Source organism: Pezoporus occidentalis, unplaced genomic scaffold (assembly GCF_034315485.1).
Source record: "Pezoporus occidentalis ecotype Australia unplaced genomic scaffold, CSIRO_AGI_Poc_V1 ctg99, whole genome shotgun sequence".
NCBI classification, from domain to species: Eukaryota; Metazoa; Chordata; class Aves; order Psittaciformes; family Psittacidae; genus Pezoporus; species Pezoporus occidentalis.
The window spans coordinates 552,244-576,799 of record NW_026916358.1 but is presented as its reverse complement, the minus strand read 5'-3'; the positions used below and the strand labels follow the sequence as shown (position 1 = coordinate 576,799).

General features: G+C 40.8%; 1 protein-coding gene across 2 annotated transcripts in view; it reads left to right on the top strand.

The window, feature by feature from the left end:
• The window catches only part of RASA3 (RAS p21 protein activator 3), a 132,824-nt gene that overhangs the window by 47,475 nt on the left and 60,793 nt on the right, over window positions 1-24,556 (top strand). For both annotated transcript variants that reach the window (XM_062606956.1, XM_062606955.1), the window contains exons 3-4: window positions 4,715-4,818; window positions 15,676-15,770. In XM_062606956.1, the coding sequence (XP_062462940.1) occupies window positions 4,715-4,818; window positions 15,676-15,770 (199 nt within the window). The remainder of the gene's footprint in view (window positions 1-4,714; window positions 4,819-15,675; window positions 15,771-24,556) is intronic.

The following is a 24,556-nucleotide window of genomic DNA, read 5'->3' as shown; positions in this document are numbered from 1 at the left end:
AGTTTAAAAAAAAGAAAAAGCTGTACACAAAGAATTCTGGTTTGAGGGGTTTCATTATTATTCATCATGCAGCTCTTGCACTTCATCCACTGAAGTACTGGTGCCAAAACAAAGACAAAACTGCTTTAGCAAATCCTAAGTATTGAGAAACAAGCACAAGCTTTTGCAACACAGCCTGAAACTAAAGAAATGTTTCTACACTGAGACTTGTTTTATGAAGTCTCTTCCTCTCTGTTAATATTATTTGTGATGATTTCATTAGATATGTGAAGGTATGGAATTTAAATTGCAAGCATGTTTCTGGAGTTATGTAAAACATGTAAAATGAACAAATTTTGAACCTTTTATAGGGGAAGAAGTTCCCATTCATTATGTTTGAAATGAGGATTCTCTTCCTTATTTGCTTTCATTCCGCTTGATCTACACAGTAATTTGTTTCTCTTCTCCTTCCCTGTCTCCTCTTGAAAATACCCATTGCCAAAACATACATTAGAGGAGGTTCAAAAATAGATACCTTGAAATGGGAAGGGCTCTAAGCTGGATAGCTGAGAGTGAAACAGTACCTAGAGGGAACTTTTTGGGTTTGATTCCTTGGTATTCCTGCTTCTGTGAGCATTCAGAGCAAGCAAGATTTTTTTTATTTTTTTTTTTTGAGTGTATGCCTGAAGATTGAAATCCATTGCACCATTCTTTATGCTTTTACTTGACTTTTGGGGGGGGGCGATGTGTGTATGTCTCTTCTGTGCCGAGAGCTGTGGGAGCGTCCTAGGGGAAGTGTCCCAAAGAGAGGTCAATCAGTGTATGTGTTGGTGGTAGGAGCTGGATAAAAGCTGTGCAGTATGAGCCCCATGCTTCCTGAGAAAAGGATTACCTCTACTGCTGAGGTAGAGCTTCCCTCATTCAGAGCATAGTAAGGTGATAGGTATCTACTGGAAAAGAGATAAGAAAAGTGTGTGAAGTGACAGTACATAGAGTAGAAGGCTACAGCGTCAGACCCTTCTGTGTCTGAAAGCTTAGAGCAAGGTTTTTAAAATTGATGCAGTTCTTTCTTTGCAGTTTCTCATCCTGTCAGGAGAACAAGAAACAGTGACTTAGAACAAGCCCCATTTAATAACTAAGAGTAGTTGATGCCTGCTCATCGGTGTGATAGCAAAACTAAAAAGTTAGTAAAACTGTTCTAAACTTAGTAGTCTGCTGAAGAAGCTGGGTTTGAAAATGGCTTTATATTGAACTTGGAAGGAGCTGAATTGCATTTACAGTGGAGGCCCACTGTATGTGTCCTTGCAAGGTATTGCCCTCAGCAGTTACGTCCTGTCATTTAAGTCCAAAAGGAACTGAAATAATGACAACAGTGGTCTTGTCCATGCCCTTCCATTGTGCTGGCTGCAAGGTTGGGAAGGGGGGACTCATCATTTTCCTTTCTCTTTGAATGATTAAAATTTCTCTGAATCCACAAGGAAAGCTGAACTCAAAATCTGGAAGTTGCATCTGAACTCACTTGGTTCTGAAAGATTCCCAAGTTTTCAGCCAGTCTAGTTCTAGTATTTGTTTTGGAGGATCTTGTCAGACTCTTGAGGGCTGTGTAGGCAGATGCTGCTGCTTTTTATTAATTGCTATGTCAAAATAAAAGTACTTACCGAAGCCAAATCAAACTAATCCTGGCTTTGGGGAGAGAGGGGGCACTGAGGGAGGAATTCAGCTGTTCTTTTGGAAAAACTGTTCTGCAGCCCTGGGGCTCATGCTCAAGAGAAGTTAGCTTGGGAAATAAATCATGGGGTTTGACTGCTGCGACCTCTTGCTCTTCAGGTCTGGGTGGGAGACAAAGTGAGTACTGTTCTCAAGAGATACATGGAGAAAAAGCACACATTGAAGTGGAAGCTGGAAGCTTTTGTGTGGTAACTTTTGATTCTTTCAGAAAGAAGATACTGTTTCTACAAAGCAACGCAGGATTGGGGTGAGGGGGTATCAGATTTATCTCCATATGTATCTTTACAGTTAGAGCTTTGGTGGCTAATTATCCAGCGTAGAGCGAGTGCACTTGTGTTGGAAATCTGCTTGCTTATACTAATTAAGAGTGCAGAGCACCTCAGGGGTGTTACCTGAGTGATGAGAGGTTTTGAATCTACAAAAGTACAAGATCTTGGAGGGGGAAAGCCAAGAGTAGAACAAAACTTGTGGTGACAATGGCTGCAAATAATGCATCCTGTGAAGAGTGCCTGCCAGTGGGCTCTGCTCAGGCTGACAAGCCTTGTGCAGAAAAGTAATGCCCAGATGTGGTCCCTACATGGCTAAGTCACCCACCACATCATTTCTTTTGTTAATCAGTCTCTTTCTGGTACCATGTGTTGAACTGGATGATGCTTCTTGTGCACTCAGCTTTTCTGATTCTCATGTTTGTTTTGCTGTGGTGTGGTCTTAGTTATCTTCTGCCCTGACCCCCCCCACAATAGCAGACATTAATAGGGCACTTGCCAAAGGCCCCAGTTGTTGTCTCTTCTCTGCTCTTTTCTCCAGAATCAGCTAAGCTGAATTCAGGTATGCTCGGTGCAAGTCTCACATGTATTTACATTGACTTTAGACTTCCAGTATATGGAAGCTTCCCTTAAATTCTTGACAGAGGATTGGATGTATCATCTACAGTTCATTAAGTATCGTTTCATGATAGTAAATTCATCTGTCACATTGTTCCAGCAGAAAGGACAATTTTATGTCTGAGCGGAGTATTAGGCCTCGGAATGATGCAAGTGTTTTGCATGTGTAATGCGCTAGATATCTGGGCTATGTTTCTGCATTTGTGTAGCCCCCTCGGGTTCAGCTTGTGTGTGAAAACTTGCACCAAGTGATGTGTGCAGAATGAGGCCCTTGGGGCCACCAGCAGAAACGTGGCTGCTGGAACAGTCAAATAGTTCCCAGTTTGGTAGAAGCTGCTTGTACCACAGAACACTTTTATTTTGTGCCTGAAGTAGTGGCTGCTGAATTCCTGATTCCAAATAAAAGAAGACATAACTGAGAGTGCTGTTGGGGGCAGTTGGGACAGTCAAAACAGCTTCCATTTCTGCCTGTTAGATTTTCTCCCCTGCCTTCACTGTAGGAATGACTGAGTGGGGCTCATGCTGGTTGCCATAGCTCACAGCTGGATGCATTTATTTCAAGGAATGGGAAAACGTTTCCAGTGGTGTATGTTTAACCTGTAGGTATGCCTTGCACTTTGTTGTTTATCCAATATATATTCTTGCATATGGCTGTTGGACTAGTGACTTAAATAATATTCTTACTGAATACTGGGTGATGTCTCTAGACTTCATAAAATTAATGTGGCATATTCCCTTCAAACACGGAGTGCTTAGCTAAGTTGCATTGCCTGTGTGTTTTGAGTGAGACTTGGCAGCTAGCTCTTGAGGGAATGTGGTAATTCTGGGGGAGTGTATTTTTACTGTAGGCAGAAATACAAGCAAAAGTGCATGGTGATGTAAAATATTCTGAAAGAAGCCCAGGCAATGATGTCTCCTGACAAAATGCTAAAAAAAAAAAATGAAGCTAATGCAAAGAAATATTAATATTTTTTGATATCTAATTTTCTGACAGAAAAAGCCTTTAATAATGGTTAAAGCTACAGCACAGTTCTGTCTCCCATTTTTTTGCTTAGCCAAGACAATAAGGAGTTCTGTGTTTAAAAAGGAAGAAAAAAATCCTGCTGGCTTTTGGCCTGTTGGAATTAGATTTATTTTTAAGTCTATATCTGCAGTGCTTGCTGTATTTGTTCATATGACTCAGACTACATCCACTCATTTAGATCTACTGAGGCATGAGTGACTAGGATTGAAAAGTGTGTGTAAAATGGTAGACCTGTCAATGAATAAATAATGTTGATACATGCTTATAGTTCTTAGGAGTAAATCCTTTCCCATATAATTGGATAGAGAGAAACTGAAAGGGTTGCTATTAGGTGTCTGAGATTTTCTTTTTCTCCATTTAAATTGATAAGATCCAAAGAAAGCCCTGGAAGTCTCTAAAGAGCTTTTCATGCTGAGATAGTATTTATTTTTTTTTTTAAATCTAGTCTTACTGTAAAGGAACTTATTCTACACAATTCCAGAATGCAAAAATAGACAGATATGCAGCACTATCAGGTAGCAGGCATCATGCCAGCTCCAAGGCTTAGTTACCATCAGTTGACTGAATCTGAGTTTTAATAAGAAACATTGCAGGGGATGGGGAAAGAGGCAGTGGCTGTAGGCATTTTATTTTAAATAAACCATATCCTTTTAAATAAATATTTAACTATATATGCCATGAACCATGCTGTATTTTGCTCATGCAGTATGGGTATGCTTTAGTGATCTTTGTCATAATGGTCTATTGTAAGCACAGTGTGACAGCAGGGGCCTCTCACCACTTTTCAGGGCACTTTATCTTAACAAATAATATACAGTCTTATTTGGTCTCTGCCTTCTTTATTTTGAGACATTTATTTTCCAAATAAAAAGAAGTATCTATTGAGTTTTTTGCATATGAAGAAATCTTGTTATGTGGGTGTTTAGGATAGTTAAGACAGTGTGCTTGAAGGCACACATTCATGGGTGGGAAAGACCATCAGAGCCCGGAGTGATGCTCTGGGTGTGAAGTATGAACACACTGGCTCCTCCAGGATATCAACACTAATTTCTTTTTTTTGTGTGTATGTTTATGTGTATGTTGTTTTTTGTTTACCCAGCCCCTTCTATGGAGAAGACTTTTACTGTGAAATTCCTCGGACCTTTCGCCATCTGTCATTTTATATTTTTGACAGAGATGTTTTTCGAAGGGATTCCATCATAGGTATGTGCTCATAAATTCTTATTTTATTTACAGCTTGCTTCTCTTGGATTTTAACTGTTAGATCATATGTAGTCCTATGAATTGGGAGTTCAATAGGACTGACAGTGACAGTTGCACGTACTGTTCAGGATTGTCCTTTTTGTCAAGTGACAAAAATGCCTGCAGTATTACATATTAAAAAAGTCTGGCAGGTAGATGCTCTCTGTTGTGATAGTAAATGCAGATTGCAGTTTAACTGAAATAGGCAATAAAGTGTTGTTTAAATGCTGGCAGCATCACTTGTTACTGGATTCATTGTTTTTTTCCCTAAATGCAAGGCCTTTAGTCTTGCACTCTTCCAGGCCTCATTACCCTTGCCTGTATGGCTACCATATGACTATCTTAATGACATGCAGAATAATACCTGCTGGTCATAGGTGCGCACAATACAATGATGACAGAATTTTATAGAGCATATCAGAGCAAGCTATTGCCTACAGAATAGCTCTGTAAGACTTCCAGTGTCTTCATGTGGGCAAGACCTTTGCTTTTCCACATGGTATTTGCTATGCATTTCACCTGCAGCAAATTGCATGATACTCCATTTATCTCTTCAGGGATAAAAGTCTTGTAAAAGCCTAGTTGTTATTGAGCAGAACAGTTTCCACTTTAAGTAATTTTAACTGTTGGATTTTTTTCAGCTTTTCATCTCTTTTGAAGGAAGTCATGTATGACTACCATTTTACTAATTACAGTAGAACATGACTGTAGCTGTCAGTGAGGTGTGTATGTTTTGACAGAGCTTCTAGCGAGGAAGTTGTCTGATGCTGAGCAAGAAATGCTGAGCAAGAGTTTGTATAATATTGTAAAATGCACTATGTTAAAGCGCATGGGGTGGTGGTGCAGATCTCTTTGTATGTATCTTTACATTTGTTATGCAGTCACTAGCTTTTTCTTTAATTATTCATTAATTATTTTATGTTTTACATAAAGCTAGAAAACTGGGTCTTCACTCCCCTAACTGAGCTCATGTGTGTACAAGATCTAGCATCCTGGGGAGGAGGGCATCAGTTTCTGATTTTTGAGTGAGCTTTTGGAAAGCTTTTTGGTCTTTCTAATCTCTATAGTTTCCCCTGGTAACGTGAAAGTAATATCGCCTTTCTGATGAGTTTCTCATAGTTTAAATTGCCTCATCTGATGTCTTGTGTGACACCAGTTTTCTGCAGCTGCAGTGACCTATGAACAGGCCACGGACTGGGATTTTTCTTGCTCAGGGCTTTACTCCCTCTCTTTGAACAAGGGTCTCCAAACACTTAACACAAGCCAGATCCATGAAACTGCAGATGGAGAAGTGCAAATTGTTTCCTTTTCTCCATGTGTCCAAAGTTGCTGTTTTAATAGTCAGGCTCTGACACTGGAGGGGAAATCTTCAGGAGCTAGTGGAGTAATCTCACCTTAAAGGTACTGGGAGCAGTTTGTGAAAAGAAGGACTTGGAGAAAAGATATAAAGAGACTTTTTGGATACTGAAATGATTGATCAGGTTTCTGTTTTTCACTACCTTTTCAAGAAGAGACAATGTTGATTTTTTTTGTTTTGTTTTGTTTTGTTTTTTTGTATGCGTTGTGGAATCTGTAGGTAGGCAGACTGGTGTGTTACTATACTGATGTAGCACTAAAAGTCAAAATTCCAGTGTCACCTGTCTATGCTGAGATTTTACAGTACATGTTGGCTGTTGTAGGCTGAGTTTTCCCCTCTTCCACTCTCTCTTCCCCTCCCTCCTTATCACAGGCATATTTTGAAAAGCATTTCAAAGAATTGGAAGTATGATAAATAGCAATGGAGAGAAGAAAAAAATCCAGCATTACTGTCACATTGATACTAACTCTGTAAGTTCTGCTTGTAATAGGAAAATGTTCTGGAAAGAGAACAGTGCTCTGGAGCAACTGCATGTGGTTATTTTCAGTAGTTCCTATTGACAGGAGTCAGCAGCAGCAAAGCTGAAGTGTGGAGGTTTTTTTGAGAAAGGAAACTCTTTCATTGAAACAAAGTCTAAGGTTTAAAGAGAACAGCTGCTGTATGTGTATCTTCAGCTCAGTCTTAAGAGACCTTTTCTTGCAGGGGCTTGAGTAAGGGAGGTTTGGAAGAGGTCCCTATTAAGTGAGTTTGGTCAGAGTAGTGCAAGAATAAGCAATTTTCCACTGAACCGCTGAATTCTGCAAATAGAGGCCCTTTGTTTGCATTACAGAGATATCTTATTATATTATGTCATCATGAGACACTTCTGCTGAAGAAAATGTGTTTACCCATGTTTGTCCAGCAACAAACTTTCTCAGAGAAGGGTGTTGGGGGTTGTGTCTTCCATCCAGGGAGACTAATTTTAAGTTCAGATGTTACTGAGCTTGTGAATTTGCCCGTGTTTCCTGTGTGATCTGGTATGTTTAACACATCTGTTTGCATTGTTTGGCTGGGTTTGTGCGGGTTTTGAAACAGAGGACGGTGCATGTGTGTCGGTATGGTGAGAATTTGGCAAGTGGCTGTTTTTTGGTTGGACTAGCAGAGTTCTTTTTTAGTCACTACTTGTCAGAACTTTCTCTTGGTGTTTTAATATTGATTTCCAGGGTGACTGAAGCTCAGAGCAGGCATGTTTTTATTTACTCAAATATGAAGCACAAGTTTGTGATGGTAAATTCTTTAACATTAGAACTGCGGCTCAGTGTGTGACAGACGAGAATGCTCAAGCCACCAAAAGCGGAAGGAGTAGGGGCGAGAAAAACAAGAACCCCCTGAAACCTCTGACAGAAACTTCCGAGGAGAAACAAAACAAACTCAGAAACTGGACACATGTGCAGCAGATATGTTTTGGAACACACTGTAGCGTTTTGGCATACAGGATGGGAGGATTGTGCAGATAAAGATATCTTTGAGTTTGCATGTTTGTTTATTGTGTTTGCATTTTCCTCATTATAATTTACTAAGTCACCTAGGATTGTTAGCTTGAACAATGTGTCTTGGAAGAATCTTGGATGACAGTTGAAAAGCAAATATAATGAAGACAAAGCAGAGCTCAATGGATCCGAAATGTGATTTGTCTTTTTTTTCTGGAGGAAACGTAGCAAATACACAGTTACTGAGGAAGTAAACTAGTCTAAAGTTGTCTAATTGGTATTGTGTGTCTTGACTCTTACTGGCTAGAGTTTATGTACTGATTTATATAGTGTGTTGAACTGCTTTGAGTGGGAAAAAAATAGATCTGTTGGTTTGTTTCCAAACGATCAAATAGGAGTAGTAGGCTAGTTTGATGGAGCATGGGTCTGTATAATACCTAGGATCGCTCTTTCCATCTAGTTGATACAATCTTAAAAACACCGTTAACTTGAACAACTGTCAATTGGTACCCTTCCAGTTGTAATGGGAAATAAGGTACCTCTGGCTGTATGCAGTAGAAGGAATATTAGGATAGTAGTGCTGCTAAGTAAGGTAAATGTAAATACATGCTCTTTAATTACTAATTTTTGACACTTTGTGTTTAGTTTTTTGGAAATGTTGAATGAGGCAAGCTGTGCCAATACAATGGGAGAGAAGGCATTTCTCACCTTTAATACTTGAGCTAGATTTACTGAAGAAAACCATCTCCATCATATGCCCTGAGCTGGTATTCTCCTAGGAGCCTAACAGACAGTTCAGGCTGCCAGGCTGTGACCTTGAACTTACAGATCAGTTAAAAAAAAAAAACAGAAAATGTACCACACCAAATCATGTAACAGTGCGCTGGTAGAATAGTTAATATCAGATGCCTTCAGGAAACATGTACACAATTATTTATCCTGTACTTAATTCACAAATCAGGTTTGTTTGTTTCTTTGTTTTCACCCCAGTACCTAATTTGTTTAGGCAACAAGATGCATGTAACTGACATGCTAACATCTGTGTTAAGTAGAAACCTGAATGTGCACCCCCTGTGAAGCTCTTGAGGGAAAAAGTAAATCCACTGTATCAAGTCTTGGCCCCCCATAATGTGCTGGGGAATAAGTACCTGGGAGGGACTGGTGATGGAGAGAATTAAGGAGGCAGTTGCTCAGTGCAAGCAGCATGCTCAGGGCCTTGGTGCCTACTGTAAGTCAGGCAACAGTGACGGCTAAGCTAGATTTTAGGACTGTTTTCCCATTGCAACCAGCCAACCATGGTGGCTATCACACCTTTCTCAAATGTATGGGGATTTTAAGGGCCCAGAGAGCAGCTGGCAGAGAATTGGTACCAGAGGTGTGGTTGGGTAGGTGGTGTTTTTCAGGTTGATTTTTCTTTTTTTTTTTTTTTTTAAACAGGGAGAGTAGAAATTGCTCTGTAAGTTAGGTGAGCTCTTCAGGACTGTGGTTAGCAAAACTACCCTGATATAGTCCATGCAAAGCTGCAGCTTGCTGCTGTTAAGGATAGAAGCTATGTCTTACCTGCAGCCTACGTTTCTCTGCCTTATTATCCAAGATAAATACCACAAAGGGAAAAAATGGGTTTCATAGGTGATATTATATTTGCACTAGTTATTTAAAAAACAAACAAAACTGGGGTCATGATTGTAGTACACCTTAGTACTACAGGCCTTAGGAGGCACCACTGCTGTGTAGTGTTCTGCTGTTATCTCCACCACTTCTTACCCATGGTAGCCAATGGTGTAGTAGTGCTTGTGCTTCATGGTGCACTGCACAGGAGCTGGGAGGGAGCTATTCTGCTGCTTCCAAGGTTCTGAAGCCTCATGTTACCCCTAATTCTCATCCTTATCTTTCTAATCCTCAAGTAGGGAGATTGCTTGTTTCAGTCTTCTTCCATGTTATGGGAGAACTGAGTGAATTTGTGCTCACAAACAAGGCAGGCATCTGGCCCTTCTTGTCTTGCAAAGTTTCTGTACTTTTATTTGATGACAAATAACCTTTCATACAGATTATTATTAAATTCCAGGCAGTCTGGATTAGTTGCAGTGCTTCTTTGTTGTAGATTGCAGGGTAATTAAAGTTTGCAAGGCTTTCAAAGCCTAAAATGTTGATTAAAATCAATTCTGATCTGTCTTTAGTCTTTCCAGCTATTAAAAGTGACTCTCCTTGTGCACTTTCATATCAGTTATTTTTAATAAATTCACCGATATAGTGTGTCTTTGCTCTTAATATACCAGCATGAAGCAACTTCTGAGCTAGCTTCCGGGTCCTCTTACTGCCTGATACTGTAGCACATAGGAAGCAAAGTAGTCAGCTCAGAGCTAAGATGGTTAAATTAATTAGGCATTTGGGACCTTTTAACATGTGACTCAGACTTCACTCTTTGCTATATAAATTAACTATGCTGCAGTCCGTGTTACTGGAGGATGTTGTATTAAACGTACTACATTATATTGGTTCAGCTCACTTGGCAGCAATATGCAAAATTCTGTGGTTTTCACTGTGCCAGTATTCCAAGATAAAGATAGCCTACAGAGAAGGTACAGGAGCTCCTGAAACACTGTTTTTAGGATCCTGTAAAATAACTGTTGGATCATTCTTCAGGTAGAGCCTTGCACCCTTTTAAAATTACAAACTCCTGTCCTATTGCTGTTTTGACTTTTTTTTTTTGTAAAGAAATATATCCTGCTAATCTAGCATGTGACAAATAGTCACATATCTCAGCTGTGAGGTAAGCATCCTACAAACCGGCAAATGAGTATTAAAAGGTGAGATGTAATCCTCAAACTAGTGTCCAATCCTTTTGTCACTAACAGGTAATCCAGACAGAAGGTAGTTGTGACTGGGTGGAGAATGCTTCAGCCAAATTATCAACTCTGTTAGTCTTTGTATGGAAGTGTTAGACCCTGAGTTAACAAGCCCAGCCATGTGTAGGGACAAGCTAATGCACTGCACTGACTTGGCAGAGAAGAGCTTCTGAAACTCCAGTGAGGAATGGGCACTGAGGGTGCAGTGCTTCCACAAGCACTTCTCAAGCAGAGAAGCCAGAAATCTCTATCCATCTCTGTTGCATATGTCTTCCTCTGTGCCCAAATTATTCACCTTCTGCTATGTTCTGTCTTTGTTGATGTGCAGAAACCATAAAACAGGTCAGTTGAAATTATCTGTGTGTTGAAATGCCAACACCACCCGCACATGGCCCCTGAAACTTACTGCTTCTTCCCTTCTCCTAGAATAATCATAGAATCATAGAATAATTAGGGTTGGAAAGGACCTTAAGATCATCTAGTTCCAACCCCCCTGCCGTGGGCAAGGACACCTTACACTAAATCGTATCACCCAAGGCCTCGTCCAACCTGGTCTTGAACACTGCCAGGGGTGGAGCATTCACAAGCTCCCTGGGCAACCCATTCCAGTGCCTCACCACCCTAACAGGAAAGAATTTCCTCCTTATATTCAATCTAAACTTCCCCTGTTTAAGTTTGAACCCGTTACCCCTTGTCCTATCACTACAGTCTCTAATGAATAGTCCCTCTCCAGCATCCCTATAGCCCCCCTTCAGATACTGGAAGGCTGCTATGAGGTCTCCACACAGCCTTCTCTTCCCCAGGCTGAACAGCCCCAACTTTCTCAGCCTCTCTTCATACAGGAGGTGCTCCAGTCCCCTGATCATCCTCGTGGCCCTCCTCTGGACTTGTTCCAACAGTTCCATGTCCTTTTTATGTTGAGGACACCAGAACTGCACACAATACTCCAAGTGGTGTCTCACGAGAGCAGAGTAGAGGGGCAGGATCACCTCCTTTGACCTGCTGGTCACGCTCCTTTTGATGCAGCCCAGGATATGGTTGGCTTTCTGGGCTGCAAGCACACACTGAAGCCGGCTCATGTTCATTTTCTCATCAACCAACACCCCCAAGTCCTTCTCGGCAGGGCTGCTCTGAATCTCTTCTCTGCCCAACCTGTAGCTGTGCCTGGGATTGCTCCGACCCAGGTGCAGGACCTTGCACTTGACATGGTTAAACTTCATGAGGTTGGCATCAGCCCACCTCACAAGCGTGTCAAGGTCCCTCTGGATGGCATTCCTTCCCTCCAGCGTATCAACCGAACCACACAGCTTGGTGTCATCGGCAAACTTGCTGAGGGTGCACTTGATCCCAGTGTCCATGTCAGCGACGAAGATGTTGAACAAGACCGGTCCCAACACCGATCCCTGAGGGATGCTACTCGCTACTGGTCTCCAGAATGATTGTTTTCATTGTTCTGTGTTTTTTAGTTTGGATCCATTTCCTCAACAGTTCCAGTACAGCCTCCTGCAAGGACAGGGGAAAGTAGGGTGGGGAAAGTAGGAGGCTCTTAAATCAGTTTGCACCTGGGATCGTAAGTGGAATTTGCACCCTGACAACCATTCAGGCCCTAAGTAGTAATTTCATTCATCCATGAGCTTACCAGGAGGTTGTTGATAGATTGGTTTTTTTCCCTAAAGCGAGATTCACAGAAGAAAGGGATCAGGTGTGGCATGTCACATCTTTGTTTTGAACACAGGGCTGAGGATTTAAATGTGCCAGTGAAGATCTGTTCAGTCTGAACTGGGGGGACATAGGGAAATGGCTGCCATATGGGCAAACAACATGCAGGAGTGTGTAGGGTTTACCTACCCTGCCCCAACCTGAGGTCCTGGTGAATGTCAGACTTCAGAAAGAAATTAGTTCCAATGAGAAGAATGCTTCTACCTCATCGTTGCTGAGAATCCAACTTTTAAAAATGTAACTTAAGTTTTGAAATTACACCTTACACCGTTCAGCATGCCTTGCTGTCTTCTGCCTCCTTCTATAGTGTCTAAAAGCTTGCGCAGACCTGGACTCTGCAGCCTAGGGCAGCTCTGAGGAAACCTGCAGGAGTGGCTGGGTGCCTCAGGTGCAAGTTTTAGAGTCTCTCTCCACTGCCTGGCTGCCACCCAAGTCTTGAGAAAGAGCAGGGACAATGGGCTCGAGTTTGGGAGCATGCTGAAGAGCCACAAAGAGGAAAACATCCTGTAAGTGAGTGGTGGTAAACCTTTCTGACCTCTTGTATCACATTTATCATCTAGGAGAATTATAGGCCCTTATTGTGTAGTGTCAGGTCAAATGACAGGTGCCAACAGCTTGTGATTATTGGCCTAGGTTTAACCTGCTTCTAGTGAGGCTAGAAGTTGTTTGAGCCAGGTCAGATGTAGGTCAGTTAGTGGCAGAGCAGTGACTGCATAGATGAGGGCAGGACCTGATTGGGCTCAGCACCTGCACTGCGGTACGCAGGCCTGGTGAGGAGGAGGAGGAGTGTGGGTTGGGTGAGCAATGGACATAGCTAGTGCAGGTGTAGAGTTATAAATAGAAATTATGCAGGCTGTTCCTGTATGCAGAGATTGTTTAATAGGGCAGACCAAACAATCTGCCTTATCAGCAATATACCTGTGTATATGTTTAGACTAACGAAAGTATAGGCCCTTTTGTACACACACACTCACCCTTCCCCCCATAGTAGATGTTTCTCCTTTGTGGATCATTTGGTATACAGTGAAAAACCTTGGATTCTAGCCAGCCAGGTCAATAAGTTTCACTCATTAGTAAGACTTGCTTGTGTACAGAGCAAACAGTGCTATTCAAACAGTTTCCTAATCAAAACAGTTGTACCATCATGTTATTAACCCTCTTAAAGCTGGAGGCATGTACCATTGCGTCAAAACACTTGGTGCTGCAATTACGTACCGACTGTGCGGTCAAACCCACCTGGGTTATCTTGCCATCCTTGATGCAGAGAGCAGTGGAACTCCTTGCTGAAAGAGAGGACAGTGGTAACACACCACTTATGCACAGGTGCAGATGTTGGTGAAATCATCCTTGAGGTTTACGCAAGGATGTTCCCTGCATGAGAGGTGACTGTGAATGAGGCTGATTATGGGTGACAGTGTTTGGGAAGCACATGCTGCACTGCAGTTGAGTGGAGGATTTCTGCAAGAGATTAAAGGGTGCAGTGAGGGTAGCAAGCAGTGAAAGTAAACAATTTCAAGTGAGGTCCAAAGCAGTTACTGGAAGGTCATGTGTTCAGATGTATTCCTCTCTCAAAATGCTTTAGAGAAACTAGGTTGCCTACAAACTGCTGTGATTGAAGAATAAAAGGAGAAGCTTTGAAAATACACAGAGCATCATCTTATAGATTCTCAGCAGCAAAACTTGAATGTTGTTCCAACACAGTTCAGATGCCTTACTCTTTTTGCCGTATTATTTAGGAGATTTGTTTAATTTAAATTATTGCTTGTCTAAGAAGTTTCAAGTCACTTGCTCTGCATATCCAATAAAGAGCCTAGTAATGAACCTGCCTCATTAATCTCTAGTGTAATGTTTGCCAAGAGATGGATCTCATAATCTCTATAAAGGACAAGCAGAGGGAGGGGAGTGCTGGTGGCAGAATGAGGAAGATTTAGGTGTAATGGGTCAGCAGCTCTGTGGAAGCTGGAGCAGAAACCCTAATGGGTACTATGCAGGGCAGTTGTGGAAGAATGGCAGAGTAGTTTAGAAACTAGGACTGGAAATCTGGAAACTGTCACCAGAAGCAGCCCAAGACTGACAGAAGAATGCAGCAGTAGCTGCAGCAGGGTATGCAGAGTGCCCCAGCAAACAGGAGGGCTTGGTGAGCAGCTAAAGGAAAAGGCCAAAATGTGCGGGAATGCTGAGGTGCAATAACTAACTGCTGTGACTTTCATAAGCTTTGGGGTAATGTATTACTGACCTCTGGCCAAATTGTATGGATTTGGGAAGCCTTGGAAATCTCTCCCACTAAGACTGTCCATTGGTGTATTTCATCTAGCAGGATCTGGTTAAAGAAACTGTGTTTCTGCAGCAAAGCAGTGGTTGCAAACTGTGAGCACCTCACTCTAGCAGAGGAAGTCTGGTACCAAACTACATTGCCAAAACCCGGCCTTCTTGAGCCTCGTAAACATCTCTGACTGTCCTAGATTCTTTCATTTTGAATATGCTGCTTTGCTCAGTGCCTGGGGAACCACCCAGCCCAAAGCTGCTCCCTGAGCTGCTTTCACGTGCTTCTCAGGCATGCCATGCTCTGCTTCATATATATAAAGACAGACACTTGGAAAAAGTTTCATTACCCCTCAGAGAGTGTTTTACATAATGAAAATGAGAGACTGGGCAAGATAAAAGTTCCAGCTTCACATACGTATTATCCCTTGGCATGCATGTAGTTCACAGCACGGAACTGGTTGCTGTTGCCATAACTACCAAGCCAGCTAATTTGGTAGAGGTTAGAGGGGGTTAAAAATATAGGGGGGTTTTGAAGCTCTACTGTATGGTTTTTGGTTTGTTTTCCCCCCTCCTCAGGAGCTACTTGTGTGAGTCTGGGTTGCAGAATGCAAACTCTGCAAGGTTTGAGAGAGGGAGACAGGTCAACAGGGCCTCAAAATGCAGATCTGGCAATCTGCTGTGAAATGACATCTCTAGTTGCTGCCCTTCTACAAAACCTTATAGTGAAGAGCCTTGTCCTAAAATATTGTTAGCAGTAACCCTATGCATCAACTTTCTTTTAGGATTGTTATAGATGTATGCCTCAAAAATGTCTCTCCAACAATTTTTGAGCCTGTTCTCCCATAAGTTTGTCATGTCAAAGACATTTTAATTATATTTTTTGCTATAAGCATACTTACAGGCTTATCCACAGAGCTTGGTGCTTCAACTCTGTTAGAGTACAGTGTTAGGAATTTAAAAGTCTTTCACAGTACGAAGTGGAAAAAGCTGCTCATCAGAAAGAATTATGTATTGTGTAAAGAAAGGCTTCCTTGGTCTGAAGCCTTTCTTGACTAGGACAGTCCTTAAATCATTGTTTTAAAAATTGTTTTTGATGGAAATGTACTTTTGGGGAGCTATATAGCATGTCTTAAACTGTGCTTCTGGTTTGTTTTATTTCCAGGAAAGGTAGCTATACAGAAAGAAGATCTGCAGAAGTATCATAACAGAGACACCTGGTTTCAACTCCAGCATGTTGATGCTGATTCAGAAGTACAGGTGAGATTATCTTGGCAAGGGAGTATTTGCAACAGGGCCATGGCAGCTCTGTGGGTTCCATGGCTCTAGGACAGATGTGTTGCTTCCCTACAAAAAGGAAGCACTTCTTATTAGTATGGTTTAGGTTTCAGTGATATTTGCAACCTGTGTACATGTAAGGTGAATTACAAGTGTGAATTACAATCAAAGGGGCCAGGATTCTGCCTACAGAAATAATTAAAACTATGTGAAGTATCAGGGTCACTGATACAAGAAGGTGTATGGTTATCTCAAGTATCAAATAACTTCAAAACCCTATAAATAACTGTTAATTCCTCAGGGAGCAGAGCCAGCTTGAAAATAATATCTGCAGGTACTGTTCTAAATAATTATGTAGGCAGGTTGTCACAGGAATGGCAACAAGTACATCTCAGATGAAAAAAACCACTCCTCACCAAATGTCTAGGCCCTGCTCCAAACCATGGGAATGCTGATAATTGTATCACTTCAGCTCCATTTAGGGTTTGGTACTTTACAGATTTTGGTACACGGTGAGACTTCTCTTTTTTTGTACTTATCCTCTTTTGAAGCAGGTTCTATTTTCGTTTCCAGTATTAGGTCTTGTGAAACAAGAGCAAAGCAATGTAGCAGGATATCAAGTCAATATAAATCAGTTACTTTTTTTACTTCTTGTAAGTAGTTATTACAGGTCACTTTGGAACCACAGTATTTGCTTAGAAGGCCACAAACATGAATGTCTGACCTGTGCAATAGTCCCATAAGTGCAAGGGGAAATGCTGCTTGGATACTTCTGTATGGTAGGGTTGGACACAGTATCTTGGGTTTTCAGTCTGTACACAAGTCTGCACATACCATGTCAGAACATGACACTTAAAATGCATACTCTTTCCAGCATGTAGTGTGATGGCCTGTAGTTAAGCATGCTATATGTGAAAATACGTTCAAGGTTAGGTTTTCTGTTTATTTGCAGAGACAAATAATACACTGTTGTGCATGTGATGCAGAGAAAACCTCATGACAGCTTGTTCAGTCTGTAACACTCTCTTGTAAAATATTGATCCTCTTTAATGCCATATTTCAATGACAGTGTTGATGGAAAGGCTTTTAACAGCCTTTTAAGTTTGAAGTCTGTTCTGTTTTACCCTGGTCTCTTTTTCTTCTTACCCCAAAGCCCCTTATGATACTGACTTGAAAACAGTAGATTTAGTGTTTACTTCCTGCAGGATATGAAAACTTTCCTTTTGTAATTTATCAGTAAAAGGAGGCCAGTGTTTGGATAAGCTTCTGCATTGCTTATTTTATTACAATATTTACACGGAGTGAACTTGTAGAAGCTTTTTAGACCAGGGTAATTTCTAGGACAGCACTGATAATCTCTGCCTGTGAACTCGTAGCAGAAAGGTTTACAGGTAGCCCTAGCTTTTGGAAGGATGAGGAGCACAGTATTTGCTGGAAAGTATGTTCTCTGTCTACAATTGTTTGTACCGTTTATCACTTCCGCTGTTTGTATCTTTATAAGCGCCCAGCTGTTAAAAGCTGTTTCTGGGCTCTGTGATAAGCATTTATTACAACTAGTGTAAATATGAACAACAGTGATGATTTTATCCACTTACTTAGATGTTCCACAGTCTTTATGTTAAGGAGTCTGCAAGAGAGCTTTGTTTTTCTTGATAGCAGGAGCAGACTGTAGATATTTTGTGAGAATTCTTATGCAAGTGAAGATAGCCAAATGAAGGAGTATTTTTGTGTTTGTTTCTCTTTATGTTCATGGTATCTCAGTTGTCTCTTTTTCTAAACCCTTTTTCTTTGATAAGAGAAAAAAATATGTTAATGATAACTTTGCACAATATTAGTCATTTTTTTTCTCCAATTTTAAGGAAAATAATGTAAGAACCTTAGTTAACTTTTGCAGCAAATCATACAAATACTAGTAGTCGAAATGCAATTTTCATGTGCCAGCTATCAGTTTTATCATTCTAGCAGTTGTCCCCATTAGTCACATAATCTAGTGGATTAAACATTGAGCCATGTGCCAGGGAACTCCAGCACCTTACTTCTGGTTTTGTAGGTCAGTGGCCTTAATACTATTTCCCACATTGTAGAGCACTTCATGACTAGTTAGTTATGCATCACAGCACCGTATTGAGGTAAGTCACTGTCAGTCCAAAACATTGAATACAGTGAGAATAAGTGTCAGAAAAAAATGTGACTTGCTTGAGGTTGCAGAAATCAGTGTGAAAAATTAAATAAATGCTATCAGAGAGACCAGATTTCTAATTCTTTCTAATTCATTAGGCCATGATATAAAAGAAACTGGGTGACAGTGATAAGCCTGTATAGGACTTTCTTGTGTGCAAAGCCTGAAATGATCTAGTTTTCAAGAAGACCAATCATCACAGTCAGAAACTGGAAAACTGTAAAATTAATGGATTGTTGAAATATTAGTGATCTTGGGTGCTGTGGTTCTCAGATGCTCAGTTCTGGAACACATTTGGCCTCATTTTTCAGAACAGAAGGAATGACTTGAAATTATGGGTAATAATATTTGTGGTTTAAGAACTGGTATTCTGAGCTATTTGGTATGTAATGAGTAGAATTCACAGTTTTGTTCTTGCATAGTTTGGACCTCACTTGTGTGAGATCCAGAAATGGTTTTCAAATGGCACTACTGTTTTCTCTCTTCATACATAGAGAGGGAATATGTGATGTGGAGGTTCCTCTTATTTTGTGAGTACAAAATAATAAACCAGACAAATAGAATTCCAATGTTAATGGAATATGAGTGGATTTCTTAATGTTTTTATGCTGTTTTCTCAAATTTTATTCTGAAACTACAGCTCATAAGTATTCTGATGCTGTAGAAAATAAATAAGCCTATATTAAAAAAACCCAAAGCAATCAAAATGTAAGTGGCAATGTTGTTTAACTCCATCAGATGTAGTTGCCAAGGTGTTTAGCTTGAGGCCTTGCATTCAATTTTATGCTTTTCCATAATTCTTAATGTCTTATAAAGAAGTTTTGTATTGTCAGGAGTGCAAGGTGAGATTATGATTTGATCAGCTTCATTATAGACAAGGATGTTGTTGACAGCAAGACTATGTTAATTGTCAGCCTTCACAGATATAAGCAGTATTGTAAGATGCTTTAATGCCACATCCATTCATTGCTTGACAGCAAGGTGTACCATTGCTTATCTTGAAGAAAGCCTAGACAGTGTCCTCTTTCTGAGAGCTGCTAAGAGGTAGGTATTCTCCCTAGCACTGATGCTGCTCAGTGTGGTGCACAGCCCCACATGAAGCACATAGGAGCTGTGCAGCTGCTCAGCCCACACATGCAGACTGGGCATTTCTCACCTACATGACCTTTGTGGCTTTGGTTCATCATTTGGTCTAGCAAATGAGCTTATTGAGAGAATAACAGCATAATGAGGCACACCTGAATTTCGCTTCTGAGTGAGTGCATATCAGTAGCCATCAGCAGCACACAGTGCTGTGTCATATAGCAATGGGCTGTAATTGCTCCTTGAGGTTAACAGGCATTTATTCTGTGGATACATCAATACCCCCTACATCTTACTGGCTTGTTTTGCTCTTACTAGTTTGAAAATAACATAATGCATAGTTTGCTGTAGTTGTGTCAGTGTATACCCCTAATGCTGTTTAGGTATAGCCTGGGTGATGAAACAACAGTTGTGCTAAGAATCATGAAGTTTGAGGTGTTCTGTGGAGAGCAAATTATGAAACTCCAGCAAAATTTGTTTGGTACAGTTATCTCTGAATATTTAATTTTGAAATATATTAAAACATGTTAAATGTTATCAGGAAGATTTATTATACAGAGTGCAGAATTAAACTTGACAGCAGTCGTTAAATGCATAATTCATGGCTTAACTTTTCAGACTGGAAAACTTCTTAAAATATGAAGGTGTAGCCAAGTGGGTTTGTGCGGATTCGGGTGAAGGAATTTTAAGTTCGCATCTTCTAATGCAGTTGCCTATTCCTTAGTGGGACATTACCACACCCAGAGCTAAATATCCAGTACAAGTGCCCAAACATTCCAGCAGGAAATAAAAGAGGAATTGAACCGTTTAACTTTTGTGTTGAAATAAGACTATGAACAATCAGGCAGCCTCAGCTGGAGAAAGGGAGGGACTAGCAACAGAATTCATACCTGTGTAAGCTGCCTGAAGTAGTAAAAGCATGATGTTGCACACTTCTTATGGGATATGTCTCTCTTCTACTAGCCATTCGTCTTTCAGGACCTGCTATATTCTCATTCTCATGCTTTTTGTGGACTGGAAGTGAAAATTGCTATGCTGCTGTGTCTGCATCTCTCTTGATCCGTGAATGTTTGCCTTTCCTTCACGTGCACAAGTTTACTCAACAGTAACTGATTCGCATATTTGCCTGGGGCTGTAGATGACAGATGTTTTCAGTGGTCCATGTGTTCTTAATGGAATTTAAGCCCAAGTGCACATGTGATCTTTAAAAGGCCTTTGCTGTTTTTGAGTAGTTCCCCCTAATTTTTTTTATTTACAGTAGCTTCAGGCCTGCATAGCTCAAGTCTGTTCTATGAAGTCTGAGCTTTGCAACCCAAATGCCCTTTGTGTGCATGTGATTAATCAATGAAATGGTTAAAGATCCAGAGATACTCTGATTAATATCAAAATACACTAGCACACTCTAAAGCATGTAGTCTGTATATGCCAAAGTGGAGGAGAGCTGCAAGGAGAGTTAGATCATTCTGACATGTTTTCCTGCGCAGGCTCTTGCTTTAAAAGTTTTCTTTTTCAGGTGTGCTTTGAGTTACTTCCTCCACAGCACTGACAAATGTGAAATGGTCATGTTCTGTTACAGCTGAGTTCTCAGTATTAAATGAGAGTGCTTTTCCAAAGCCAGTCATGCTCAGGGTCTTATGTAAAACTCATTGTTAGGAACATAAAAAAACTGACATAAAAACTTGAAAATTGCTCATTTCCCCTTCCTCCTCATTAGAACTTTGATGTGTCTGAAACATATCTATTTGGCTATCAATTTTAGGAAAAAAAAAAAGGCATGTAAAGGGCAGATAACCAACACTGAGGAAGCAAATTGTCTCACATTTTAACCTTCTGTACTGAAAGCTTTGTGCGAAAGATTTACTGATGTTAAGAAATACTTTACTTCAGATGCCAGAAGTCCTTCCTCCTCTTTCCACCACATTAGCATTTTGCCCACACAGGCCTTTGACTATTGTTGATTAATGTGCCTGTTCTTGAGTATGGACTGGTATGAGTGGCAGGGGTGGACTATACCTCATTAGTGGAAAACATTGCTTATGGGTATGTTTGAAGAGTACACCTAAAATTCTGTTGTTGTACTGGAAATCACTTGCTCTGAAATGCTGTCTGTTTATTAGCTAGAAGGCACTAGTGGCTGTCCAAGGCACTCTGCAGTGCTCAAAATAAACCTCTCCTCTTTTGTCAGGACCTTCCCATTGAATGCAAAATCTGTATCCCAAGTGTCAGGCTTCATGAATGAAATCCTGGCCTTGCAAGGGTGGGAGTTTTGCCATGACTTCAGCAGAGCCAAGATTTTACCACAAGCTTTTGAATTAGCTCTTCTCCATTCAGTCCTGCGTGACAGTTAGAGAAGTTTATCCCAGATCTGCAGAGGAAGCTGGAAGTGTTATCTATTATCTTCTTTTGCTATATCATCATAATGTCATGGAAGTTGCCAGTCTCCCTGATACCTGCTTGCCTGCTTCCTGTTCTGTATAAATCTGTTTTGTACGTGCAGAGCAAATTCTAGTGTTGAACTGGACTGGCTCTGATGGTAATTGTTGCTTAATAATATGGCTTTGAAGATACAGTAGGTTGAGCAAATTGTGTTTAGGAGCAACTGTGTAGGACTGTTTCACTCCAGTGTTTAACAGAATTATCTAGTCTACTGAACAGTTAAGAGCATTGCATGCCCACTCTCTAACACATTAACTATCTTTGTGTAGGTATTTAAATGCTTCAAGCATAAAGATTTGTCACTGATGCATATTGTAAAACCTATGGTAAGCATGAGTATATGCAAATTGTAAAAAGAAGCAGCTGCTTCCAGGTTTGGTATTAACTTTCCACCGCACACAGGAAATAAATGGGTGTTGCCCTCTATTTTATGAACTGTGGCTTTCAGGTTTCTCTCTTCTAGTTGTTTTGAAGAGATAAAATCTCCTTTTTGATAGGGTGGGAAGATTCTCAAGGCTATATGCCTCCTGGCAAAATAATTTCAGACAACTGAATCATGTGCCAGCAACAGTAAATAATGTTGGTGATAAACAAAAAGGCCAGTTATTCACCAAATCCTGCTTTGTGGCAGGACTTCCTCCCTATGTGAGTATAAGAGTGCAGTATTCAGACTTGTCAGCCTAAAGGTCTAAGACAGTCTATCTGGTTTTGGTCTGTTACTTCTCAAAAGCTTGTCTGTAACATGGCATGTGGTAGGGAGCAGCTACTGCTGAATAATAAATTTACATTATTTCAAAATAACATACCTGGATTCTGTATCTGTAGAAAACAATTTGTCAGGGGAAATGAAAGCCAGGTGGCTTTCATTCAGAGTATCTACATATTAAATTGCATCAAAGTAGTTTGAGAGGAAAACATGAGTAATTGCAAGGAATTTGACCATATGGAGGTATTCTTCCCTTAGAGAAACAGGAAGGCTAACATTGTGCCATTTGAAGATGTTTGCCAGTTACTGAGCAATTCTGACACGCTTGCACAGACGGAGACCAAGCAGACATCAGTTCTGCTTTGCCTAGCATTTGTGAATCCATGAAGTGTTCATTAGAGCTTTCCTCAGTGATAGACTGGATTTTGTTCCAGATTCTTGTGTTCCGTGCTGTGGTCCAGCAGGCAGGCTGTGATCTGGAGCATGATCCTTAGCCCTTTCCCAGCCGCCTGCTCCCCTCTGCTAAAGGAAGGAGCAGCTGTTACAGCAGCAAATGCAGACAACAAACAAACTCTTCCTCCAGCTCTCAAACCTGCTGTTAGGCTGTGACCTCAAGTGAGGCTGCTGATAATGCTGCAGGGCTGGTTTTACCTAAAGCAGTAGCTGCATTATTGGTCTTTCCTCTCCCAACTCCTTCATGGACAGCATTTAGTGAGCCCTTAGAGTTTGAGTCAGTTTTATTGTTTGCTTTTAAGCTTTATCAGTGCCAGAAAGTGACATCTCAGAAAGCTGCCTAAGAGGGTTTCAAAGTAGACTGGATCTCTCTAATTTTCTATATTCTGAAATAAAATTTGGAAATACAGAGAAAGCAATAGCACATGTTATCCCATGGTTTGGAATGGTCTGTGCAGTGCTGAGTTCTTCCAATGCTCCTTTCTCCAGACAATTTGCAGCAAAGTAAACCAACATACCAGGGGTATTATGATTCTAAATTTAAGATTCCAAGACAATGAGGTGCTGGCATTAGTCATGGGCTGTGGTTCATGTCACCTGCTTAGCCTAGTCTTTTCCTACAACCCACCCGTGTTGCATCTCTTTCCTCCTCCATCTCCAGGAGCTGGGGTGAGATTGCCTGCAATCACTCTGTAGCAGCAGCAGGATGAGCAGACAGCTGAAGGTGGGTCCCAGTCCCTCCTTCCACACTCCTGAGTAGTGAGCAGAGTTGAGCTAAGCTGCTGGGGTAGGGGTACCTATGTGGGATAAATGTTTGGAAAACTGCCATGCAGGTGCACTCCCACTTTGGAGGGGAAATTCCCTAGCAAACTTGGGTAGGTGAGTGAGAAGTAGAATGATGACAAAACCCTCTTGTCCAGAAGGTTTAGTAGGGGACATATACCTTTTCTAGGTATTTTTGCTTCTATTGTTCTTTTGTAGAAGAAAGACCTATAGTGCTGTATGTGCCCTGCAAATGAAGATAATTGACTTAATATTTAATATTCAAGCAAGTGAACAGTAAATACTTGTTCTTTTTCTGTTTTTTAAAAGTGAAAGATTTCTAAGAACTTTCACAGTAACAAAAAGGATGGAGATGTGGTTGATACTTCCTTAAAGACATGATTTAAGAGATTTGGGTAGATTTGGCTCCTGTCTTTTGAACTTAGCCAGACTGTCAGTCTTTTGTGCATTTTACTAGACCCTCAGATAGAGATGCAAACATTCCTAGTGTTTGTCGTTGTTTTTCTTAAATCTCTCCCTGAAAAACCAGTTCACATCTGGTTTGAGTTAGATCAGATGTTGCATCTGAATCTGCAGTCACTGGATCATGTGGCGTGTGTCAGACTCCAGGCCAAAATGCGTGCAGAAATGGCTCCCAGTGGTGTCTTGGTAACTCTGCAAGCATGGCCTCTGAGGCCCACACTTGTGCAAGATGCTAAACGTGCTTCATGCCAGGATGGCAGAACTTTGTCATAAGAATAGCTTTAGGATAATCTGTGGTTGTGTGTTTTCTTTTCTCCTTCAACATACTGTGTTTAAATTAAGCCACAAATTTGCAACTGCTGGAAACATGATACAGGTAGGTAGCATTTGTATACTTTTACTTACTTTACAACTGCTTTCTGGTGTTTCAATCCACAGTAACTCACAGCTGTGTTCCAAGTAGAAATGAGATGGTTGGAGACAGACTTTTCCTGTATCTGTAAAAACAGGACTTTTGAGTCTGCTTTTTCTTCTCTTTGCAAGCTTACGATGAGTGCGTTTTTCAGATAACCGTGCATGTAGTTCTCCCAGATACCTGTTAAAGAATGTTAAAAGACTGGGACTTGATTTCATTACTTTTTAGTAAAGGGGATAAACAAGCATAGT